The sequence below is a fragment of the Lagenorhynchus albirostris genome, chromosome 20, assembly GCF_949774975.1.
Source record: "Lagenorhynchus albirostris chromosome 20, mLagAlb1.1, whole genome shotgun sequence".
NCBI classification, from domain to species: domain Eukaryota; kingdom Metazoa; phylum Chordata; class Mammalia; order Artiodactyla; family Delphinidae; genus Lagenorhynchus; species Lagenorhynchus albirostris.
In genome coordinates, this window is record NC_083114.1 from 38,814,634 (window position 1) to 38,841,117 (window position 26,484).

General features: G+C 51.3%; 1 protein-coding gene across 3 annotated transcripts in view; it reads right to left on the reverse strand.

The window, feature by feature from the left end:
- The window catches only part of PLXDC1 (plexin domain containing 1), a 65,745-nt gene that overhangs the window by 26,758 nt on the left and 12,503 nt on the right, over positions 1 to 26,484 (reverse strand). Inside the window, exons 3-7 of one of the 3 annotated variants that reach the window (XM_060133917.1) lie at positions 8,204 to 8,347; positions 7,843 to 7,912; positions 7,116 to 7,238; positions 6,381 to 6,499; positions 5,349 to 5,448 (exon numbers count right to left, since the gene is read on the reverse strand). In XM_060133917.1, the coding sequence (XP_059989900.1) occupies positions 5,349 to 5,448; positions 6,381 to 6,499; positions 7,116 to 7,238; positions 7,843 to 7,912; positions 8,204 to 8,347 (556 nt within the window). Of the gene's footprint in view, positions 1 to 5,348; positions 5,449 to 6,380; positions 6,524 to 7,115; positions 7,239 to 7,842; positions 7,913 to 8,203; positions 8,348 to 26,484 lie in introns of all 3 variants that reach the window. The other 2 variants (XM_060133916.1, XM_060133918.1) reach the window with 2 other exon arrangements.

Genomic DNA, 26,484 nt, shown 5'->3' on the forward strand with positions numbered 1-26,484 from the left:
TACGATATAAAAAAATCTAAGATGGTGGCTCAGGAAAAAGTTTTCGTCTGCTCATTCACATCTTCCTTTGCTCATTTGGTTATTCTTTTAATAATCATGAATTGAGCCCCATCAGGGGACCCCAGAGATAAACACAATGAGGGTCCTGTGTCCCAAGGAGCTTTCAGCCCAGGAGGGGAGGGAGGAGAGACCTCCTCGGCACAGATGCAACGTAGAAAAGGTCAGAGGGAGGAGAGGAGGTGAGAAACGGCAAGGCTCAGGGAGCAGAGTAGAGGGAAAAACAGAAAAGAAAAAAAAAAAGAAAAGTGAAAAATGGGGTGGGGGGAGGGGGAGGGGAGGGGAGGGGGAGGGGAGGAGAGGGGAGGGAGAGGGGGAGGGGAGGGGGAGGGCCCCAGGATGGATAAAAAGCTACAGTGAAGAGCACTGTAAAGGATCCTTTATCAGGAGCAGGGAGAAGACAAACTGGGCCAGATCTGGTGATGACACCCCCCCACCACCACCGCTTGGCTTCTCCTTCACACTCCTCTGCAGCCAGTTCTGGGGCCTCCCCGTTCCCCACCCAGCTGCCCGGCACCAAGGTACAGCACAGGCCTCTGCCACATTTCTCAAGCCTGCTTTTGAAAGGAAAGGCAAGTTCTGGTAAAGGAGAAGGCCCAAGTGTTCAGGCCGTCCAAGGCCATTCTGGGGTCAGCCAAGGGGCAGGCTACAATAAATTAATGAATTAATACAATTCCATTAATTCAGAATCTCTGTCAGTTTTGACGCTGGCTACCCTAAAGTTGCTTTTATACTGCCCATGAAAGAAAGGGTTTCTTAAACAAACGAATAGAGGAAATTATATTGACTTCTGGGGGCCCCTCCAGTCAAAGAAAGAGTGTATCAGCTACCCTCTATGTTTTGCATGCTTCTTCAAACAGACGCTGCTAATCTGAATCTTTTCTCTGCATCAAAGCGTGCTCTGCAGACTCTGCTCCAAAGCCTGTGGAGCAGTTTCTGCGAGGAAGTAATGGTAAGAGAAACTCTGGCTGTTTTCAGCATTTCTTCCCTCAACCGCAGGAATGAGACTGTGCAGAATTCCCTCCACCCTCAGACAGGGGTGGGAGGAAAGTGTTTGGAGACTGGGGGGAGGAGAGAGTCCCCCAGACAGGGTTCAGGGACTGGGGGATTCTTGAATAGTGGGGAGTAAACTCCACTCCTCACAGGGCCCCAGGCAGGGAGGAACCGAGCTTGGGTACAAGGGCAGTGACATCACTCATTCTGTAGGACAGGTGGGTTGGGACAACGGGAATATTCGAGGTGAATATCCCGGTGATAGGGTCTGTGGACCAGAGACCTCTACCTGAACTTCTATCATGGTTTTTTGGGATTTATTGTTATTTGCAGCTCAACCAAATTCAAACGAATTCCCTGCTTGCTGGGTTGAATATCAGACCCAGAGGAATCTGATCTCTCAGCCACATAAAAGCCATCACTCCGAAAAGCAGAGGTTGTAGCCCTTTTTTTTTTTTTTTTTTTTTTTTGGCGGTACGCGGGCCTTTCACCGCTGTGGCCTCTCCCGCCACGGAACACAGGCTCCGGGCGCGCGGGCCCAGCGGCCACGGCCCACGGGCCCAGCCGCTCCACGGCACGCGAGACCCTCCCGGACCGGGGCACGAACCCGCACCCTCTGCATCAGCAGGCGGACCCCCAACCACTGCGCCACCAGGGAAGCCCTGTAGCCCATTTTAAAACCCAATGAAGGCCATGGATACTGCCCCAGAAAAATGCATGCATGTGATATGTTCCATCCGTACCTCTATGTTGCTTCTAAAGTCCCTGCCTGCACCCCCAAGCTAAAAAATATCTGACAAAAAGAGATGCGACTATCAAAGCACTCACCCCCCAAACTCAGATGTCAGGTCCTGTTCTCACTTAGTGTCACCACAGGGCAGGGGACAGGGTCTCTGCTCCACCCATTCCCGTCAGCACTCACTCTCGAGCTGCTACTCGTGTTTTGAGCACCTGCCCTGCTGCAGGCACTGGGCTAAGTGCTGGGGCCACGGCCAGCCCCTAAGGAGCTCACAGCCAGCTGGGGAGAATATGGATGAGCCAGACAGTGTCATGAGTTCTATAGTAAAGCTTTTAACAAAGTGCCGGGGGGATGGAGGAGGAAGCCGTGAATTCTGCTGCATGGAGGAGGCAACATCTGAGCTGGACCAGTGAATGAGTAGGATTTGCCAAGTGGTAAAAGGACTTCGGGCGGGGGGCATTTCATACGAGGAACTGCATCAGAAAGATGCAGATAGCCCTTGGCATGTTTGGGGAACCCAGGGCATGCAGACCAGTGCTGCCTGGACAGAGTAGTGGGTGACAGGAGGGTCTGGAGATGAGCCTATAAAGGTGGGCTGTGACCATAACATACATGAGAAATATAATGAACACTTGTCTGTTACATACGGAAGTTGTTAAGAGAGTAAATCCTAAGAGTTTTCATCACGAAGGAAAAAATCTATTTTTTTCTGTCTTTAATTTTGCATCTGTATGAGGTGGTGGATGTTCACTAAGCTTATTGTAATCATTTCGTGACGTATGTAAGTCAAATCATTATGCTGGACACCTGAAAGTTACACAGTGCTGTATGTCAATTACATCTCAATAAAACTGAAAGAAAAAAAAAAAAGTGGGCTGTGCCCAGAATCAAAGGACTTTGAACTGATGCTTTGGGCAACAAGGAGCCAGAGAATGACGTGACCAGATCTGTCTGGCAGTGACAAGAAGGAATGGGGGACAGAGGGCAGGGAGACTGGAGCCCGGGAGCCGCTGGGCAGAGTTTGGGAGTCAGGCGTGGGTTTCGCTTGGCAGGTGGACCCAGCACCTCCGAGAGTCACTGAATCCAGCAGCTCCCACAACAGAGCCCTTGCGTCTCCTTCTGGTCTCACAGGACAGGCGCAGCTGCCCTCCTGTTATTTCAGGTGGGCTCTGCTTCCTCCTCCGCCCCTCCTTACCCCACCTCCTCACATCTCCCTGGCTTGCTCTAAAACAGCCTTTCATTCCAGAATCACAGAGGAGCCTCAGATGCACACACTCCTGGGGGATCTGACTTCCTCTAATCCACCCTCATTTAACAGCTGGATCCAACACAGATTTCCTGAGACTCTCCCACTGGGCACAGAGAGAGCCCTGTGAGCTGTGAGGGAGGCACAGACCCCGCCCCGATGATGCATTAATGCATGGGGAGGAGGGTGGCATGGACACCAAGAATGGTCCTTCCTGCAAAGCAGCCTGGGTGTGTGCACAGCCTGGGTGTGTGTGGGTGTTTGGGGAACTGAGGAGGAAAGGAGTCACCCCTCTGGGTGGAATGGGAGTGGGTCAGATTTACAAAGTTTCAATAGTGGACCCCAGGGTTTAAAAAACAGAAGATTTGGGTTTCAGTTCTACCTTTCATAGCTGTGTGAAAGCAAGTCATGCCACCTCTCTTAGCCTCCGTGTCCTCATTTAGAAAGAAACAAATGTACAGACTTCATTTACAATGCTGCGAGGATGATCCAATAAGATACTGTAAAGCTCAGTGTCTAGGGATGGGATTGTAATCGTGTGGTAAGCAGCCTCTAAAATGGCCCCCGGGGCTTCCCTGGTGGCGCAGTGGTTAAGAAACCGCCTGCCAATGCAGGAGACGCAGGTTCGAGCCCCAGTCCGGGAAGATCCCACATGCCACAGAGCAACTAAGCCCGTGCGCCACAACCACTGAGCCTGCGCTCTAGAGCCCGTGAGCCACAACTACTGAAGCCCAGGCGTCTAGAGCCCATGCTCCACAAGAAGAGAAGCCACCGCAATGAGAAGCCCACGCACCGCAACAAAGAGTAGCTCCCGCTCACCGCAACTAGAGAAAGCCCGTGTGCAGCAATGAAGACCCAACACAGCCAAAAATAAATAAATAAATAATTTTAAAAAATAAAATAAAAAAATAAAATGGCCCCCAATGATCCCTGCCTCCTGGTGTTCACACCCTGTGTAATCCTATCCTGGGTGTGGGTTGGACCTAGTGACTTGCTTCCAACCAGTGGAATATGGCAAAAGCGATAGGACCGCACTTCTAAGATGAGGTTATAAAAAGACTCTGGCTTCCATCTTGCTCACACTGTACCGCTGTCTTCCTTGCCTGCTCTGATGGAAGCCAGCTGCCACGTTGTGAGCCATCCTATGCGGAGGTCCACGTGGCAGGAACTGAAGGGGGACACTGAATCTTGCCACAACCACATGAAAGCTCTTAAAAATGGATCTCCCCCCAGCAGTGGCTGAGGTAACCCTGGAAACACCTTGAGAACAGCCTGTGAAAGACTCTGAACCAGAGGACCCAGTTAAGTCATGCTTTGCTTCCTGATCCACAGAAACCCTGAGATAATGTGTTTGCTGTTTTAAGCCTCTAAGTTTTGGCATAATTTGTTATGCAGCAGTAGCTAACTAATACAATCAGGGTGATACTGAAACTGTTTAGTAACCAGCTTAGTACAGGCGTTAACCAATCAGAGCAGATGCTGACTGCAGCAACGGAGCAGGGTCTGAGCCACTCGCTAGAGCACTGGGAGTTCAGGGTGGGGACAGTGGAGGGGCAAGTGAAGTGGTGGGAATTAATCTTATGGAAATACACAAGGGCATAAAAGTAGCTATTTGCAAGAATATTCACTGCAGTTGTTGTAGTGAAAGATTGAAACAACTGAAGTCTATGCACAGGGGACTGGTTCAATTAAGGTACATCCACACAATGGGCTATCACACAGCCATGGCGATGCAGAATGATGGGCAAGATATACTTTGTTCAGGAGCAGAACAGAGGACATCATATGACATCTTTGGTGTTAAATATACGTACGTATACTTACCTGAAGGCTTGTAGCCCTAGAAATACCCTGGGAGCCCTCGTTGCCTCCAGGAAGGGGAATTGGAAGATGGGATCAGGGACAGGAGAGAAACCTAATTTTCCTGTCTCCTGAAACCCCCTGGGATGCCCCTTCTATCAACTGGGGGTGGGGAAGCAATTATGGTTATGTTCTGGGAGGACTCATAAACCCTAATTTGGTGTCTTTGGAGATTTTCTAAATAGAGGGTGTGCTGAGTGGAAGGGCCCTGGCTCTCCTCCCCCTCCGCCACCAGAGCAGTCCCTCCCCCTGGAGATTTTATTGGAAAAACCGGTTCCTCTGCTTGAACGAAGAAAAGTTGGAACTCATTCTGCCCCTTTTCTTCCCTCAGTTCCCACTCAACTCTCCACCACCCCTCCACTCCCTGTCACTGCCATTGCCCCCGCCAACCTGGCTCAGTCTGAGCTGAGTCCAGCCCCATCCAGGGATCTCTGTGGATCCCTGGGGACTCACCTGGTACGTCCGGGGATGGATTGAGAATCATGAAGGCATCTGACAGGCCTGCTTTGACGGGGTGCTGGGACGAGCTGATTTCCAGGACGGGCATAGGGATCTGCAGTGGGAAGAAGAGGCTCTGTCTACCCACCAAACGCTCTTGGGCCAGCCTAGACTTCCCCTCCGAGCTCCAGACCCATCTGCCTGCTGGGCCTTGCCTCTTGGAGGACTCAGACATCTCAAACCCAATGGGGCCCCATCCAAATTCCAAGTCTTCCCCACACTATCTCCAAACACATTTCCTTTTTCTTTTCTCCCTCTTTGTGAATGGTACCTCCATGCAGGCCAGAGACCTGGGAGTCACCCTCAGTTCGCACCCCGCTTCATTTCCCTCCTCCTCCGTCTAATGCATCTCTAATACATTAGCTTGCTAACTGGCTCTCAAATCTATCCAGTTCTCTCCATCGCCCCCTCCCTACCCCAGGCTGGCATCACCTGTCTCCCACATCATCTCCCAGCATCCCCTCTGAGCCCCAGCCCTCTGCTCTCCACTCTGAAACCAGGGCGTCCTTTTCAAAGGCAAATCCGGTTGTCCCCCTGCGCCCCCCTTCTTGCCCTCACTCTCTCCCCTCCGGCCAGGCTGCCTTCTTGCAGAGGTTTCTACCGGCCATGCTCTGTCCTGCCACAGAGCATGTGTTTTCTCGCTCCTGGAGCACACTTCATTTCTTTGCTTCCTTAGCTCCTACACATTCTGCAGATTTCAATTCTTTTCCTCGGGAGAGCCTTCCCTGACCCCTGTTCAGGTAAAGAGCCCCGTGAAAGGCTTTCCTGGCATCTCCATTTAGGAGCACTTGTCACAGTGGCAATTCTATACTTGTCCCCACAATCTATCTCTCCAGCCAGACTCTCAGCTCCACAAAGGTAGGGCCGTCAGCCATCTTATTAACTGCCGTATCCCCGGCACCACGCCCTATGTCTGGCACATTGGAGGATCTCGACAGGTAACCGCTGAATGAAAGAAAGGCCGTCTCTGCAGCTGGGCCCACTCACCTCTTTGTAGCCGAATACAATGCGGCCATCTTGGTGCAGAGCTGCCTGGAAGGTGAAGCTGCCCCTGTCCTCCCGGTCCTGGAGGTAGACGTGGTCCCACTGAACAACAAAGACTGTCCCTGGTGAGGAGAGCAGAGACCTGGCTGGACAGGGAGACAGTGAGGGGAGCAGGGCCCTGCGGAAACGGTGGCCAATGTGGATGGGCCACAGCTTGGCTTCCTTAGGGATGATGGGGCAGGAGGCAGGAGCTGGGCAGCCCACAGACAGCCTGACTTCCAAGCTGAAGAGGAACCAGAAAACCCTTCTTCAGCTTCCCCACCCCCAACCAGGTACTGTGATTGACCATCTCCAACCCCAAGCACGCCCTTTCCTTCTTGCCTATCCTGACCCCTTGGGATGAAAAGGAGGAGAAATAGGGGAAACAACTGTTCTCCCGGGGTGGAAGGTAGGTGTTCAAGGGACAACCTGGTGAGAATAAGAAACAGTAAAGGTCTCTGATATTTATTTCACCTCTACTAAGAGCCAAGCGCTTTCATTTCATTATCTCATCAGGTAGCAGGCATTTTTGTCCCCATCTTACAGGTGAGGAAAATGAACACAGAAAGTTAGGGTGGCTGTCTTGCTGTGTGACTGTGGGCAAGTCCCTTGCCCTCTCTGGGACTTGGGCTCCTCTAAACGGGCTGGACCAAGGGAGCCCTGGAGCTGGGTGACTTAAACTCTGAGCTCTGATCTCACCATTGTCAAAGTAAGCAACTGTGGAGTTGTCGGAGCGGCCAGGGTTGAAGTTGGCCATCAGAGGAGCCACGTACTGAGTAGCCGTGAGCATCCGATGGACCACATCGCCCATGAAGATGAAGCCTGGGGTGGGAAGAAGTGTAGACAAATCATCAGAGATGGCCCAGAGGGGTTGCTTCCTCGTGCAGGAAAGAGCAGTGTAGACGGGGCTGGAAGTGAGTCTTGGACCTCCGTCCACCAGCCTCACATAATGGGCACGGGTCTGGCATGTATGGAGCTAAAGGGCCCCAGACCAGAAGGTTCTCTCTGCCCCTCCCACCTCTCTCTGTCCCTTGGAAAGTGCACAGGAATCAAAGACAGGCTCCTCATATCAACTGGAAGCCTGGTCCCAGGAAGCAGGCTCTCAGTGCAGTCTCCTCTCTCTCATTTACAGACTCAGAAGCACAGGGGCCAAGGGACTGCCCACAGTGGCCTGCACAGACCCAGAGGGAGAGAAAAACACACACACACAGACATACACACACACACAAGCAAGTCAGTTGATGTGAGGAAGCTGGGCTGAAACACTGATGACCTCTCTCCTGAGAGTGGGGTCCCAAGAGAGCCACATGTGGGACCCTCCCCAGTCCATCTGTAAAACCCGGTCTCCAGGGAACCTTCCCAGATAGGTCCCAAGTTCTGGCTGAAATCTCCACACCCTCTCCCAGTCCCACAGACAAGGCCTTACCTCCGGTTGCTATGGTGATCTGCCGCAGAGGATGCCCGTAGAAAGGGAAATCAAAGGACAAGACCACTCTCTGCAGGGGATGGGAGAGAATCAGCATGGGCCAACCTGCAGGCCAGAGGGCTGGGCATCCACACTGCCCCATGCTTATCTGGATGGGATTGGTGGCGGGATGGGCACAGGCATGTCCAGGGCAGTACCACAGGAGGGCGCTCCAACTCTGGCAAAGCCCCCCAGGGTCCCCTGGAAAGCACTTCCCAGACCACAGACCTCAGGCCACAAGCCATGCCCACTGACCAGGTGTGGCGGGCTGGCCCCCAGCCTCCCAGCCCAGGGCAGCGCTGCCAGGGACTGGGGCACTCACCGAAGCCTGCCGGTGGGTGTTGGAGAGGATTCGGTGAACTTTCACTTGGCTCTGGTTGGCCTTGGCCACGTCCACCCACAACTCCCGGCTGCGGGGCTCGCTGGGACCATAGAGACGGGACACATAGTAGCTGTGGTTGTCCTCCTGTCGTTATCCAAGACAGAGCCCACAGGAGGCATGAGGAATCAGGATGCCAAGAACCACAGAGTCTGGATACAAGAATTCATGGCCCTCCCAGGGGGGCAGACCGTGGCCCAGAGCTGGTTCAGGCCTGGGAGCCCTTTGGCCCCGGAGAGCTCAGTACCTGCTCCCTAGCCATGCCCCCAACAGCTCTGGCCCCAGCTAAATCCATACCTGCTGTAGCCATGCTCCACCCTGCCATCCCCAAGACAGGCCAGGAGGCTCTTCCTACAGCCCGAGTCCCCCGCAGAACACACCCAAGGCACAGCTCAACTTGGGAGGTGAGGGAGCAACAGGCAAGGCAGCCCCAAACAGAGCCCTTGTCTTCAGGGAGCTCCCAGACTGAGGGGGAGACATAGCCCCCTTCCCTGGGGAGCACCCAGTTTAGGGGAGAAGAAAAAACTGGATTCAGAAGCCACCAGTCTAAAGATGTTGACCTTGGGGCGTTGCTTGGGGTGTTGCTAGTCTGATGGAGCAGGTGGGACTTATACAAACAGAATACACAGACACAGACCCTCCAGCAGAGAGATAAGACAGGGCCCATGTCAGTCACTAAAGGCTTGAGAGACGGGAGGGAAGCGGCAATGATGCCTTCGAGACATATTTTTAAGCTTTACTATGTGCCTGATGGGGACAAAATAAAAGAACAAGCCAGAACCCAGAGGGCTGGGGGTTAACTCTGTAAAGCCTCCCCTGTACAGGAACATCTAGGGGCAGGATTTAAAGGAGGCTGGACATGGTCAGCAGAAGGTACGGAAGAGCCCAGGGAGGAGGCAATGTCAAAGCATTTCAGCCCATCCGGGAGTACCAGCCACCAGCCGTAGGAGGAGAAGAGGCAGAGTGGGCAGGTCCACTCGGCCGCTGCCACAGAAGTGGAGCTGCTGACTCGTGCGGAGCCCTGGCGGGTCATCAATCAGGCTGTCAGGCTGCAGCGGCCGCAGACACAGCAGAGCCGACCATGTTCTCCCTGCCAAGCTGCCAGCTGCCCAGCCAGCCCTTGCCCTGGGCCCAGCACGAGCAGGGCCGAGGGATGCCTGCTCTCTCCACCCGCCCGGAGACAGACTCTGCTCTTCTGACGAGTGACACACTCTGGGGACCTGGGGTCGGGGCAGGGCTGGGGGAAGACGAGCAGGAGAAACATGGGGCTGGGGGTAGATTTCCCACTGCCACTGCCTGGTGCCTCCCCTCCAGCCTCTAGACTGCCGGCCCCTCCACCCATCCTTAGCACGGACATCAAACAACTCTAAACAAATCTAAAACACATACGAGGCCACAGCCCTCTCCTCACAAGCCATCGGGGGCTCCCACTGCCCTCGAGACAAAATCCAAACTGCAGCCTCACATACGAGGTCTCACCGTGAGCCAGCCCCACCTCCTCTCTAGCTTCACTTCTCTCTCCCTCTCCTTCGCCTGTGCCTCCTTGTGCACCCACTCACCAGACTGACCCCCCGACAGTCTGAGGCCACCAGTGGTCACTCATGCCTTTGCACACGCTGGTCCTCCTGCCTAGAATGACCTTGCTTTCTCCCCGTGGCAGATTCCTACTTCTTCAATGCACAGCTTAAACATCACCTTCTTATTGATCTCCTCCCCCGACTTGCCCCGTGAGGACCTCCATCGTCCACAGGAGTCCTCCAGGGCTGACTCATGGGTGCAGTCTGTGAGAGTCACATGGGCCCATGCTTGCTGGCTTTCTGATTTGACTCATGAAGCCACCTGAGGGGGTCACCCTGATGCCACCACCTCTGGGGTGCCCATGCCAAGGATGCTGCCTCCCATTGCTGTCACAGTCACTTACCCTGGGGTCCCAGAAGATGCCCAGAGGAGGAACCGCTGCCCCCCAGTTTGCCCGTGGGCACCGGGGCAACTGTGCTTATGCCCTGAGCTCACAGCTTCCCTCAGGAAAGCGGCCCCTTCACCTTCTGCTTCTCCCCTGCCCCACAAGAGACCAGATGCCACGTCTTTTCTCCCTGGGTCTCCATCTCTCCTATCTCCATCCATCTCTGCTGGGGTCTCCACCTTGACCAAAAAAAAAACAACCAAAAAAATTACCTGCCACCACTATTGAAAACAGTATGGAGGTCCCTCAGAAAACTAAAAACAGAATTACCATATGATCCAGCAATCCCATTCCTGGGCATATATCCAGATGAAACTATACTTCAAAAAGATACATGCACCCCTATGTTCATAGCAGCACTATTTACAACAGCCAAGACATGGAAACAACCTAAATGTCCATCTACCGATGAATGGATAAAGATGTGGTACATATATACAATGGAATACTACTCAGCCTTAAAAATCATGAAATAATGCCATTTGTAGCAACATGGATGCAACTAGAGATTATCATGCCAAGTGAAGTAAGTCAGAAAGAGAAAGACAGGGCTTCCCGGGTGGCGCAGTGGTTAAAAATCTGCCTGCCAATGCAGGGGACATGGGTTCAAGCTCTGGTCCGGGAAGATCCCACATGACGCGGAGCAACAAAGCCCGTGAGCCACAACTACTGAAGCCTGCACACCTAGAGTCCGCGCTCTGCAACAAGGGAAGCCACTGCAATGAGAAGCCCGCGCACCACGACGAAGAGTAGCCCCCGCCTGTCACAACTAGAGAAAGCCAGTGCACAGCAGTGAAGACCCAACACAGCCAAAAATAAGTAAATATATTTTTAAAAAAGAGAAAGACAAATACCACATGATATCACTAATATATGGAATCTAAAATATGACACAAATGAACCTGTCTACAAAACAGAAACAGACTCACAGACATAGAGAACAGACTTGTGGTTGCCAAGGGTGAGGGGAGGTGTGGGAGGGATGTGGGAGTTTGTGATTAGCAGATACAAACTATTATATATAGAATGGATACACAACAAGGTCCTACTGTATAGCACAGGGAACTCTATTCAATATCCTGAGATAAACCGTAATGGAAAAGAATACAAAAAAGAATGTACATGTATGTATAACTGAATTACTTTGCTGCACAGCAGAAATTAACACAACATTGTAAATCAACTTAACTTCAATTAAAAAAAAAAAAATCACCGGCCAAGAAACAAAGCCCCTTGCACACAAACTCACGCAAAGACATGTGAACAAAGGTGCCCAAGAGAAGAGTCTGAGGGCCCACAGCCTGCTTCCTGGGAGTCACATGGTGAGCAGTTTTTAATCCGCCTCAAAGCAAAAACAACAGGGGGCCCTGACCAACACTGTGCATCTGACAGTCTGTAGGACTCCAGCGCCGAAGCCAGTTTAGGTTCAGCTGCATGGCTACAGCTCAACTCTTCTCTCCATTAGCTCCAACCAAGGAGTGGTTTATTAAAGGGCATCCGTCAGCCTAAACTTTTGCCTGAAGAAAGGAAACCAAGTTTAGATGCTATTCAGCCCATCCTTTAAATGTCTACTCCCACTGCCGCCGCCACCCCCAACCCCCAACTCTGAGCCCCTGACACACAGGGACAGGCAAGATCACCTCTGCACCCATGGCTCAAGGTCCCTGAATCCTTGATGCCTGAGTAGTATTTGCCAAGGTGAGGCGAGGCCTGTTCTGGGAGTCCAGAACCTTCTTTTTGCCCTTTTATAGGAGAAGAAAGAGGGACCGGTGCCTGGCACAGTCAAAATTTTGGAAGTAAACCTGCCTCTCTAATTCCTAGGCTGTCTTATTATGACCTGTCGGGGAGGGGGACGTGAGTGACCAACAGAGCAAAGTAGCGTCTAGGTGGCACTCTAGTCCTTTTGAACGCACAGAAGGTTTAACTGTGTCCTGCAAAAAGCTTTGTTCAAGTCCTAACACCCCCCCACCCCCGTACCTTGAATGTGACCTTATATGGAAAGAGAGTCTTTGCAAATGTAATTAAGATGAGGTCATACTGGATTAGGGTGGGCCCGACTACAGATGTCCTAGTAAAAGAAAGGAGAGGGAGATTTAGATACAGAGACACAGAGGGGACACAGGGAAGAAGGCCATGTGACAATAGAGGCAGCGATTGGAGTGATGCAGTTTACAAACCATGAAACACCAAGGATGACCAGGGACCACCAGAAACTAGGAATAGTCAAGGAAGGATTCTTCCCTAGTCTTCAGAGTGAGCGTGGCCTTGCTGACACCTCGATTCGGACTTCTGGCCTCCAAAACTGTGAGACAATAAATTTCTATTGTCTTAAGCCGCCAAGTTTGTGATATTTTGTCATGGCAGCCCTAGGAGGCTAATACACAGGTGTGTGTTGTTCTGCCTCAAGTGGGGCAACGCTGAATGTTTCCCCTTTCACGTCACCGCCATGTTTAGAACATTCTGCGGCTTCCCAGCTGTACTCAGATTGAAGGCCACGCTCCTCACCATGACCTACAAGGCTCTGTGGGGCCAACTCTAGACACTGCTTACCCAATATTCATTACCCCTCTTTTTTATTAATAGCACATTGATTTTGTAGCAAGCAAATTTAACTGCTTGTCCCTCTTGCCCTTGCCCTTCTCCTTATTCCTGCCTGGAATGCAGATGTGATGACTGCAGCTTCAACAGCCATCTTGTGAGCATAAGGACAAGAGCCACATCCTAAGGCTAGTGGAGTGGAGAGTTAGACAGAACCTAGGTCCCTGGAGGGATGCTCGTTAAGTCTTTGGATTCAGCACTCTGTTATACGCAAACATGAATTCTTCCTGATGCATAGCAGTCTGGCCCCAACCCACCACCTCTACCTTTCCCCTTGTTCTCCATGCTCCAGCCCTATTGGGCTTCTCTCAATTCCTGAAATCACCAAGTGCTTGTCTGTCTCAGGACCTTGGTACTTCCTGTATCTCCAAACTTCTCTCTCATTCAGTTCAGAAGCTGACTCTTCTCTGTCCTTCAGACCTCAGCTCAGTGGTCCTTCCTAATGCCCCCGATACACTCTCGTTGCACCTCAGGCTTCTCCCTCTCAATGTGTTGTACACTTGTGATGACTAACTTGACTTTTTTTTTTTTTTTTTGGCTGTGCTGTGCAGCGTGTAGGATCTTAATTCCCCAACCAGGGATTGAACCCAGGTCCTCGGCAGTGAAAGCGCAGAGTCCTAACCACTGGGCCGCCAGGGAATTCCCTTGACTTGACTTTTAGATTTGTTTTCTCCACACTTGCCTTTCCTGTAAGACCATAACTTCCCCACGGGTAAGGTCAGCTTTTTCCTATGGTGTTTAAATGATAATAAATGAATGACCATTCATAGTTTCAGAGCAGGACCATTCAAAGCACAGTTTGTTGAAAGCCTTCTCGTCCTTTGTTTTATTGCTACCACCATGCATTCTAGTGACCAGGATGGGATGGTATTACCAAACAAAGCAGGACAGCAGCTCATGGGGAACAGGTACTGTCAGGTACAGTGGGAGTCAATACAGCTCCCACCTAGGAACCTGAGAGGAGGCCAATGTTTAAAACTGCTGCTTGGAGGCTTGGAAAGGGGTCCTGTTTCCATCACCTGATGCCTGGGACTCGCCTGGTCAGAGCGTCCACCAAACCTCCAAGCACTGGAAATGAGGGTCCCTGCACAGAAGCCACGCTCTGCAGCTGTGAAACCCAAACAGATGTTAACACGTCTCTTGCTGCCTCATCTAAGAGGCAAAGGGTGGGGTGGCTGGGGACAGTTAGCCCATTGCTCTGAGTTCTTGGTCCATGAAGGACAAACGGTCCACAGCCCCAGCCGGTGCCGCTCTGCTGCGGAGCCAGGCTGTGTGCTGTTAGGGGATCCTGGGACAGACCTGTCTCATTCTTTGAGTTCCCAAGGAGCCCTCCAACGGCACCTCTTAACTGACAAAAAGTCTTCAACCATGCTGACTCTAGGAGAGTCAGAAACTAAACGAGTTGCTGCCTCTAACTCCCAGGCACACACTCTCTCCAATGTGTCAGCAGATCCCCGGGTGAGCATGGGCCTCCGTACCTATGGGTCCCCTGCTCAGGCCAGGTGGGTGAGGCTGAGGCTCTGCTTCTGGCCTCAAAAGTGCCAGGTGCAGCTGGCCTGCCAGGGGAAGGACTGCCTCAGGGGGCAGCGCCATGCAGGTCCCCGACAGGCCCCAACAGACCACCTCTCCTGGCACGGGGTGACTGCTTATCCCCAGGACAGTGAAGCCGGGAGCGGTATCTATTCCAAGCCCCGGCCTAGGGAGGCTCCATGGTGATGGGTGAGGCCAAACTGCAGCTTAGAGAGGAGGGGACAACTTGGAGCTGGGGTCACTCCTGGGCAGGGCGAAGAACGAAGCCCTCAGGGGTTGGGGGGGGCAGTGAGGTGCTTGGGAAAATGGGAGGAAAGAGAAGGGAAGTTGGCCTTTGCAGATCTGCGACAGTTGTGCGTGACAACCCTGGGAGATGAGTGCTACAATGAGTCCCATTTTATAAGTGGGGAAACCGAGGCCCACATAACTCTCTGAAACCAGGCCAGTCTCACTCAAAGGCAGTGACTTTTCCTCTGTCCACTGTTTCTCGGGTCTTTAAGTGACCGCCCCACTGGAAGGCGACTTGGCCTGCTTATTAGTGATTGGTTAAAACGTCTCACATCAGAAGAGCCAGAGTGGGTCCTTTCTGGAGCACAGAGTTCAGGGACCGTGTCCCAATCCCCTCCTCACCCCTAGCACCTTCCCAGCACAGGGCTGGCACCTGGCACATGGTAGGTATTAGGGACCTGCTTGTTGAATGAGTGCAATCACCAGGACCCCACAGCTGATGGTGCCGGAGACTGTGCTGAGAATGTGCTGTGTGACGCCAATAAGGAGAGCATCCTCCCCCAGCACTGACGGCAGGTGACACAAAAGCCACGTGTGAAGGAAGCAGCTGCCTCCTTTGGGAATCCAAGTCCGTGGAAATCATTCCCATAGCTGGGACATCCTGCCCAAAGGAATGCACCTCCAACTCCCCGTCTTCTTTTCCTGAAATGCCCGTATCATCACCTTAGGAGGTCCTTCCAGTCAGAAGACCTGAATTGCTGCACTTGAGGCTTGAAGCATGTCAGTTGGGCTGTATTCCTGTCCCAAGTGGGGCAGAGTAGGAGGAGTTTGGGATGCAGGGAAGGGGAAAGAAAAACAGTTCTCTGTCAAAGGAGGAAGGAAGGGAGGCAGGAGGGAGGGAAGGAGGAGGAAGGAGGAGGAAGTGTTAGCTTCACTTCTCCGAGGAAGCGAAGCTAACGCGGGAGATGCTCTCAGGCCATGGAAGGAAACCCTGGCTCCACCTCCTCAAACTCGGAGGAAGAGTACTCGATCATGTGACTGAGAGTCCAGCAGGGCAGCAAGTGTGAAACACGGGACCTCTGGTGTCATCAGGACCTTGTCCTGAGTGTGACTGCTGGGCCACAGAAACGAGAAGGAAGCCAGCCCTCACATCCGGCTTCAATAAATATATGCGGGGGTCTTCCCTGGTGGCACAGTGGTTAAAAATCTGCCTGCCAAAAAAAAAAAAAAAAAAAAAAATCTGCCTGCAAATACAGGGGACACGGGTTGGAGCCCTGGTCCGGGAAGATCCCACATGCCACAGAGCAACTAAGCCCATGCGCTACATCTACTGAGCCTGCACTCTAGAGCCCACAAGCCACAACTACTGAAGCCTGCCTGCCTAGAGCCTGTGCTCCACAACAAGAGAAGCCACCGCAACGAGAAGCCCATGTACCCCATCGAAGAGCAGCCCCACCCCCGCTTGCCGCAACTAGAGAAAGCCCACGCGCAGCAACGAAGACCCAATGCAGCCAAAAATAAATAAATTAATAAATCATTTTTAAAAAGACCCAACGCAGCCAAAAATAAATAAATAAATTTATAATAAATAAATAAATAAATGCTGGGTGAGTAATAAAGAGACAGAATTGAGGAGGGTGTCGAAAGACAGAGAAAGCAGCCCTGGTTCCTGACAGCTTTCCAGGTCCCTGAGGTCAGGCTGTCCTTCATCTCTAGCCCTTCGATCCCGTGACAGGTCTCTGCACTGTCTCTATAAACCTGTCCCCTGAGACAGCTGGAATGGCTCCTCGGACCCAAAAGAGCCCTAATGAGTCTTTCTCACGGGGTGATCAGGGGAAGTACCTCCAGGGATACCACAGATAGTCCTTCACCAGCACAGACAGTGAGAATCTGCATGGGAAGAGAGAAATGAGAAACCAAATTTCTGGGAGAATTTTTCCCTGGCAACACACTAACCACCATGTTTTTTCTTCTACAAAGTCAATCACCACTGGCTTCTTGACTTGGTGGTGGCTTGGAAGTCAACAACCTTGGGGGTGCTTCCCGTCTGCCACTGCAGGTCCCTGATCATGCTGCCACCGGCACCCGCAGTTTTGAAGGCGAAGTCCACACACAGCAGAGACTGATAACTGTCTCCTAATAACCACTCTCCCCTTCTTCCTTTAGTAGCAGAATCTTCCAGCTTTAGTTAGGCACGTGGGCACCGAGCTAGACTACGTTTCCCAGTCCTCCTTACAGCTAGGAGACATGACTATGCCTGGCCAGTGGAAGATGAGCAGAATGACTGTCCTCAGTAGGAACTGGGGGACTCTCACCTTGCCCAGTTCTCATTGTTTGGGACGCAGATGTGATGGTGGGAGCAGAAACAGCCATTTTGGACCATAACATGCGAGGCACATGTTGTAGAGGGGAGCTGGCTCCCTAACACCATAGAGACACTACATCAACTCCTGCTTACTTATGCTCACACTATTACATGTGAGAGAGGAATAAACCTCCTTCACGTCTAAGTACCTTGTCAGTTGGCCATTTTTTACAACAGCTGAAACTGTCTCCTAAGCCCAGTCAATCTGAAGCCTCTTCACATATTCCATATAGATATGTCTCTTGAAAAGAATTTCGAGGCCGCGCCCAGCAGTGAACTTGCCTGAGGAATTCACCCAATTCACAGATGTCACCGCATCTGACCTGCTGTCTGTGGGGCAGTCCTGATAACCCAGAGGGCAGCCCTCCAGGCACTGTGGACTGGAGGCTAGAAGCTGAGATGGGGTGACCTGACATTACAGAGGGTCAGGGAGCTTAGCACGAGCCAGACCATTTGGCAAGTCCGCCAAAGGGAACTATGTTTCCTTGAAATGCCTGCAAGAAACCCCAGTCGATAAACCACAGTCATTTTGGTAGGCGGCATGATGTGGCTTTCAAACATTTTTGACCATGAAATCCTTTCTTCCAATTAAACTTCCATGGAGGCGCGATACATAAATCACATCAAAGTAAGGCCACTCGGGGGGAAGGAAAGAGAAGGGCCTGGAGCCCAGCCTGCTGTGCTCCTTCCTTCCCCACCACCCTCCATCCTACAGCAGCCCATGAAGCACCTCTGGGAACCCTTAGGGTTCCGTGGAGAGCAACTTGAAAACTGCTGCTTTAGGATCAAGGGCAGGGGCTGTGGAGTTAGCAGACCCAAGTTCAAAAACTAGCTCCACTACATAATAGTTGGTGCAAAACATCCCTCTCCTCTCTGAGCATCAGTTCCCTCATCAGTAACCTTTCTTGCAGAGCTCTTGAAAGGATTAGACAAAACATAGCAACATAAAGCTCTTAGCCCAGTGCCTGGTCCGCAGTAGGTGTTTGAAAAGTGGGAGCTATTAGCATGATTCTGTTGGACCTTTCCAGGAAAGGTCTTGATTGTGGAGGCTGCCTCCTCAAAACCATCCCCAGGCCCCTCTTCAGCACCTGCTGTTACAACGTCTTTTCTGCCTCAATTATTCATGCCCAGAGCCTGCCAGGCACTCCATTTCTGACAGCAGGGCAGTATTTACCTTGGCTGGGCTCAAGACGTTTCTGGACAGGAACTCTGGCTAAGCTGTCACCGTCAGCCCATCACCTGCCAGCCAACTGGCAAGTGGAAATGGCGGGGCGAGCAACCAAGGGCATCCTGCAGGGCCTATTGGAGAGGTCTGGCCAGCCGTGCTGGTTAGAATGGCACGCCAGGAAGCTGAATCCTACCCAGGACATGCTGAGGGGAATGCTGGGGGAACGGGCATCCTATTCCCCGCCTCCACCGTTCTAGGAGGCTTTACAAGGCCAGTAGGAATGTTTCCTAGATCCCTGCTACTCAGAGTCTGGCCCAGAGACCAGCAGCATCAGCATCACCTGGGAGCTCAGCAGAAATGCAGAATCCAGGGCCCAACCCGAAACCTGCTGGATGAAAATCCGCATCTGAACAAGCTTCGTAGGGGATTATTTTGCACAGTAAAGCTTGAAGAGCGCTGGTTAAGAAGCACCCTCTGTCTGGACCAACGCATCACTCATTTTGGTTTCTGAAGACTCCAAGGACAGAAAGACCTGGGTTCTTGTCCTGGCTCTGCCACTCACTAGCTGTGCAACCTTGGGCAAGCACTTCACCTCTCTGTTCCCAGATAGTATTAGAAACACCTGCCTCCTGGGGTAGTTGGGCAGATGAAATATAAGGCCACAGGGTGAGGCCAGTGCTCAGGGAGGGCTCCTTTAGTTCCCTTACCTCATTCATCCACATGATGACCTCCATCTACCCTTTGGAGGTATTTACGCCTCAGGCTGAAATAAACCACCTGGAACACTTGTCATCACAGAAGTGCGGAAAACAGGTCCCCTGGACTAACCCGGGAAGGGAGGGACCCAGCCTAGACAAAGGGGTATCTGCATGGTGCTGAGGGCCTGGGGTAAAGAGGTGTCAGGGTGGGTGAGACTGACCTGAGAAGGTCCTGGAAGTGGGGATTTGGACCAGGCTTGGAAAGAGGGTGTGAGCTGGCTCTCTAGACAAAGCATTTTTTAATACCCCTCACGCTTCATGGAAAGGAAAGAAGCATCTTATCCTGACACTGATTCTACATGTGGGCTTTTGGAGGATATCAGTCAACCAGAGATTTTGATAGCATCAATATATATCATACAACCACAGAGAATTAGGAAATAAGGAAAGACAAAAACAGCCCACCCCATCTCTCACCTTGTCCTGTTCTGCCATATTTCCTTCTAGTCTTTTTCCTATGAGTGTAATTTCACGTGGTTATAATCCTGCCGACTATCCAGTTGTGTGGACTGCTTCTGTCATGTTTCATGATATCTGAAGCAGTTTTTGATGTTGAACATGGTCTTTTTTTTTTTTTTGCGGTACGCGGGCCTCTCACTGTTGTGGTCTCTCCTGTTGCGGAGCACAGGCTCCAGACGTGCAGGCTCAGCGGCCATGGCTCATGGGCCCAGCCACTCCGTGGCATGTGGGATCTTCCCGGACCGGGGCACGAACCCGTGTCCCCTGCGTCGGCAGGTGGACTCTCAACCACTGCGCCACCAGGGAAGCCCTGAACATGGTCTTTTAACCATCATTTGTAAAGGCGTCATGGCCATCTACTCAGAAGAAAACCCACAATTTTATTAACTTTTTCCTTACTGTTGGGCACTTAGGTAGTTTCCAGCTTTTATGCTCTATTTTTCTATTTTTAAATACTACTGTGATAAATTTGTTGATACACTTTCCATGTCCCGGATTATTGTCCCTGCTTCAAAGCCTTGGCTATAAAGCAGAACTTCTCAATCTTTAATGTGCATACAAATCACCTGGGAATTAGATTCTGATACTGCAGGTCTGAGGGGCCTGACCTGCATTTCTAACAAGCTCCCACCATACGTTGAGGAGTCGTGAGGATATGAAGGGTAGCCCCTGAAGCTTCAAGGCCAGGAAATCCTCTTTTGTTGCTGGGATCCCATTTTTGTACTTCCAGCTAAGATCTGGGGGAAAAAGCACTACCCTTTTTTTCCGAGACCTTTCTGGTTAACTTTTCAACCAATTAGTTCAACCGATTTTTATAACAACTCTATGAGGCATTCTCAGTCCCACCTTACAGATGAGGAAACTGAGGTTTAGAGTGATGACATGGCAAAGATACACACTATCTTCCATATTGGGACCAGAGTAAGATGACCAACTGTCCCGATGTACCTGAGACTGAGGGGTTCAATGCCAAAATCAGGACCATCCTGGGAAAACCGAGATGGTTGGTCACCTTGACCACAGCCTAATTCAGAGTCAGCTAATGTTTATCATTTCCAACCCTGGGCGCCTTTATGTAGATTACTGTATGACACCTTTGCAAGTACACTTAGGCAATATAGCATCGCCATTTGACAATGAAGAAATGAGCTCAGAGGGGTTAAGAAATTTTCCCAAGACAAGGGAATTCCCTGGCGGTCTAGTAGTTAGGACTCCATGCTTCCACTGCAAGGAGGCACGTGTTTGACACCCGGTCGGGGAACTAAGATCCTGCAAGCAGCGTGGTGTGGGCAAAAAATTTAAAAAAAAAAAAAGAAAGAAAAGAAAATTTCCCGGGACGGGAACTAAGATCCCACATGCTGCGGGGCAACTAACCCATGCACCACAACTAGGGAGAAGCCCGAGCACCGCAACGAAGATCCCGCATGCCTCAACGAAGGAAGATCCCGTGTGCTGCAACTAAGACCCGACGCAGGCAAAAAAATAAGGGAAAAAAATTATAAAAAAAAGAAAGAAAGAAATTTTCCCAAGACAAACAGCCCAATTTTTTAAATAGGCAAAGGACTTAAGTAGACATTTCTCCAAAGAAGATATACAAATGGCCGACAAGCACATGAAAAGATGCTCAACATCATTAGTGATTAGGGAAACTACAAAGCAAAACCACAATGAGATACCAGCTCACATCCACCAGGATGCTATAATTAAAAAAAAAAAAAAAAAAAAAGGAAAATAACAAGTGTTGGCAAAGATGCAGCAAAATGGGAACCCTCATACATTGCTGGTGGGAATGTAATATGTTTCAGTCACTGTGGAAAACAGTTTGAAAGTTCCTCCGAGTTAAACATAGACTTACCCTATGACTCAGCAATTCCACTCCTAGGTATACCCCCAAAGAGCTGAAAATAGGTACTCAAACACATACACATACACATGTTCACAGTAGCACTATTCACAAGAACCAAAAGGAAGAAACTCAGATGTCTATCAACAAATGAGTAGATGAACATAGCTGTGGATATCCGTATAATGGAAAATATTATTCAGCCATAAAATGGATGAGCCTTGAAAACATTATGCCAGGTGAAAGAAACCAGACACAAAAGATCATACATGATATTTCATTTATATATGAACTATCCAGAAAAGGTAAATTCATAGAAATAGAACACAGATTGGTGATAACCGGGGACTGAAGGGGGTGAGGGATGGGGTGCAACAGCCTGAAAGGTCCAAGATTTCCTTTTGAGGTGGTGCAAATGTTTTGGAACTCGACAGAGGTGATGGTTGCACAACATTGTGGGTATATTAAATACACTTCACTTTAAAATGCTTAATTTTTTGTTACGTGACTCTCACCTCAACAAGAAAGAAAATCAACCAACCAACCAACCAAACAACCAGGCTGCGGAAGGAAAAGGAAAAGGTCAACCAAAGGGACCTGCGTGGGAGACAGACCGCCTGGGCCTGAGCAGCCAGCAGAGGGCGCTGTGGCACTCTCACCGAGCCGGGCAAGGGAGACCACCGGGACTGAGAACCCATCACATGCCTCGCATTTTGCTCTCGAGTCTCAACCCAGGAAGATCAGTACCTACCCTCCCCTATTTGGGAAATCTGAAGCTAGTAGGGGCTTGAAACGCCAGGTTCATTAACTGAGGGTTTAAGTGTCCAGCCCAAGGTCAGCAGCTGGTACGTGCCGGATGGAAGGCCAAGACTGCGGGACCCTTTCCACAGTGCTGAAGCCTGGACGTCTGGACTCCACCTCCCACCTCCCTGGACACCCATTCTTCTCACAAAATCTCTTATTGTCTGTCGCTTCAAAATTCAGCTCACGACTTTCCCTCCACCCATTCTCACCCTCAACCCCCAGAAGTCTTCCCCTAACAGCCTTGTCACCTCATCCTTTCCCCTCAGCGCCCGCACTGCCATGGCCGGGTTCTTCCATGAGCAGCGCTTGGGGCTCTTCATGTGTCGATGCTACAAGTCTGTCTGTCCCGTCTCCCCTAGGCCCTCCTGAAGGTCTCCTTTTGGGAACTGCCTCCTTTGGGAGGGTGTAGAAACCAGGAGGGTATTGTACTCACTTGTTCCTCTCGCTGCCCAACTGTCTTGGATGATGTAGTCCCTATCCCACTGTGTGGTCCCTCAGCATTCCTGGGCCTGCCATGGTGGTTGCATGAGCTGGGAAGTTTTGCTTGGCTTGGGCCAGAGAGGAGAGGAATCCAGGGAAGCTGGGCCAGGAGGAAGACTGGGGTAAGAGGAGGGGAGTCAGAATTTTCTATTAGGGTGTGAACCTGTTCTATTAGGGTGTGAACCTCCAAATCTGACTGCTCTTAAACTTGGTTCCTCCCAAACTGTGACCCAGACATGAACCACAGAACCAAGAAAACCTTTAATTTGGATTTGGAAATCCCCAGGCTTGAAGACATCCCCCTTCAGCCTCCTGGAGAATAAACTGTGGTTCTTTCCGGATTTCTAACTTACCACTATGGCTCTCCCCAATCCCTCCCTCGCCCACAAAATTTCCAGTGTTCCCAGGGCCTCAGGATTGGTCTTGGTGGAAAAATCTCTGGAAAGCTTAAGTCCGGACAAGAATCCTATTTCCACAGGGATGTGGTGGTAGAGTGAGTGTGGGAATAAAATCCAAGGAGATGGCTCTGACCAGGGGCCTGCCAGCTCATCCTGGGAGCACAGCCTGGATGCCTCAAGGCCTCCAAAGCAAGAGGGTCTGAGTTGGAAGGAGCATTGTGGCGAGGTCGCCAGGCAGGAAGTGCTGGGCAGAAGGGACTAGGAAGATGGGGTTGGGCCAGAGGGGCGAGAAGGGAAGATGGTCAGAGGGGCCTGGGCCAGAGAAGGCCTGGGATGGGGGCTGGGCAGAGGGGCTGAGGTGAGGGAGCTGGGCCAGAAGGGAAGCTGGGGCCAGGAGGGTGGACTGAGGAACAAAGAAGGGAGATGATGGGGCTCCGGGGTGCGCAGGGGGGAGACAAAGGGGATGGCAGCCTACCTGCCAGGCCCGAAGCCCCTCGATAACGGCCCCAGAGCAGAGGGAACTAAAGCCTGGTTCCTGCTGGCAGAGATTAGACTGTGATATGGATAAACCGTTGAAAGCCAAGAAAACTTTATGAAACAGACCAAATCAAACCTGCTGAAATGTCCCCTTCCTTCCACTTCCCTCTTGCTCAGCCCTCTGCTGCCAAGATGGGGTTTCCTTCGGCCAGAGAGACCCCAGCTCTCAGAGACGCTGACTAGAGACACGGGAGAAGCAGCAGTCTCTGGGACGCTTCCCGGGGCACCTGCAGGGACCAAGGGGGCCCACCATCCAGGGGAGGGTGAGCGCACAGCCCAGGTGGTGTGGAGGTCTGGCTGTGCTGAAGGGGGCGGTCGTCACCATGCCCCATTGACTGCTGCTCAGTGCAAGGCCTAATGGGTTCAAGGCGGGGTAGGAATGGAGCCCAGGCCCCTCTGAGGATTCCGGCACGAGACCCCCCCGGGTCGCAGTGTGTGCGCACATGTTCCGGCATCTATGGCATGTATAAGCACTGACATTCTCTTATGTGTGTGAGAACCCGGGAGTCAGTAGAGTTTGGTCCTTTGAGGCCACTAAGTCCAACAACTCACCCCAGGCACAACCTCTTCTCTTCAACAACCCTGTCTTTCAAGGCCTCTGGAGATGGAGAAATCCCTACTTCCTTTGTTCCTTCAAAAGAGGAACACCCATCATGCACCAGGCACTGGCTACAGAGCGCTAAGACAGTCTTGGGTCTCATGGTGCCTCGGTTTCAGGGAAAGACAGGCAATAAAAACAAATAAATAGATAATTCAGGGCAGGAAGGGATATGAGCTGTGGAGGAAAATAGTCTATTCCCTCTGCCCCAGTCACAGCCCTGCAGCTATTAGGAAACAGCCACATCTAGAAGCTTCTCTATACCAGGTTAAATACCCCAAACTCCTTCAACCATGTTGGACTACTCTGGTTTCTAGAAAGCCATTTGAAAGGGGGTTCAAACCCCTCAGCTGTGGTCAGGACAAGAAAAACCCCACAGGATCCCCAGAGCCCCAACCGTGGTCCCCGGGTTTCTGTGGGTTTTCGTGGGTTTCCATGAACACAGCTGGCTTTCCCACCTCCGTCCGTGGCAGCCACTCCACACTCCTGACTCATCCCAGCCCACAGCCAGTGAGGAGCCCCAAGTGTTTTCCTCATGAACTGCTGCTAAGTCACATCTCTCCCACCTTATTCTAAACGGAAGTGCCAGGATTTCTAATTATCCCAATAGTTTCCTCTGGCCTGAGGCCAGCTATCCACCAGCCTGCCAAGGAAGCCTTCCGGTTCCTAATCTGACATTCTGAGCTCTCTTCCAGCTAAGGGAGAAGCCTGGTCTAGAAGTCTGATCCTCCAATCTTCTGGGCAGGGCTGGGGACACCCCTAGCGCAGTCAGAGGGGCCTCCTGCCAGGGTGGCCTTGCTTCTTCACGTGCACTCTTAATGTGTGGCTACTGAGGGGGCCACAAAGCCCCCAGGATGGTGGAAGTCTTGTGGTCAAGTCCAGCCACATGTTGCCTGAGAAAGCCTCAGCTTCCAGTGTTCAGTTTGGCAACCGATTTTAAAATTGGTTTGAAATGTTACAGCTCCCAAGTTCCCACACCTAGAGAGCCATCAGGATCACATGGGGGGACTTTTAAAGAAACAGATTCCCAGGCTCCAGTGTTTCTCAGCCAATCAGTCCAGGGTAGAGCCCGAGAATTTGAGCTGTTTTTTTTTTTTTGTGGTATGCGGGCCTCTCACTGTTGTGGCCTCTCCCGTTGCGGAGCAACAGGCTCCGGACGCACAGGCTCAGCGGCCGTGGCTCAAGGGCCCAGCCGCTCCGCAGCACGTGGGATCTTCCCGGACCGGGGCACAAACCCATGTCCCCTGCATCGGCAGGCGGACTCTCAACCACTGCGCCACCAGGGAAGCCCTGAGCTGTTTTTTAAGCTCTGGGGTTATTGAATCCATACTGGCTCTTAACGATCCCCACTGCCCTTTCTGAACACCCACAGATAATTGCTTCCAGAAGGCCACGTCTCTGTGGCTCTCTTCTGCAGTGGCCTCTCTGCACAGACTGGACCGTGGCCCTCTGACCATGGTGCCTGGCCCAGAGCAAATACCAGTTCTTTAACCAGTAGCCCAGCAAAGCTGGGGGTTGGGGACAGGGTGAGTTTCCAAGTGTTCCCTTACTTGGGGTACCTCTCCTGCCCTGGCCCTCCATTCCATCATCCCATCATGGTTCCTTGGTTCTGCAGGATGGAGAAGACAGGGCAGCATGGAGGGATTAGGGTGAGGCGAGGGCGGCACTGACCCCGGGTGTAACAGTTAAAGTGGCAGCAACAAAAAGAACTTATTTATAAAACAGAAACAGACTCACAGATTTCGAAAACAAGTTTATGGTGACCAAAGGGGAAACGTGGAGGGGAGGGATAAATTAGGAGGTTGGGATTAACATACACACACTACTACATATAAAATAGATAACCAACAAGGACCTACTGTATAGTACTCAATATTCTGTAATAACCTATATAGGAAACGAATCTGAAAAAGAATGACTATAGGTATATGTATAACTGAATCCTTATGTTGTACACCTAAAACTAACACAACATTGTAAATCAACTATACTCCAATAAAATTTTTTTAATAAAAACATTTAAAAAGCGGCACCTACAGACTCAGTCATCAAGAGAATATTTTAATGCCATATATTTTTAAATCAAATTCGTTAAACTGATGCAGAAAAATCCATGATGAACAAAAGATCAACATTTTAAATGAAGACAGGATCAGTAATGGGGCCAAGCCATGTCTGAGGACGAGGTAAAAGGAATAAGTCACAGAAATGATGCAGAAAGAGAGAGAGTTCAGAGAATGTATGACCTTGCTCCCTCCGCACCAGGCTGCAGGCTGGCCCTGGTCCGTCTCCCACCCGCACTGGTGCAGCCCCTGTCCAGCACCCCTCCTGCAGAGGCATCACAGCTCTTGCTGCTTTGGGGACCCACCCTCCCTGCCAGCTCAGGCTCACGTGTAGAGGTCTTAGCTGCTCCTTCCTGCAGCTTTTCCTAACGTCTTCTCTTCCTTCACCCTGCCCACACCTGGCCCTCCTGTGTATACTGTCCCTGCATTAAA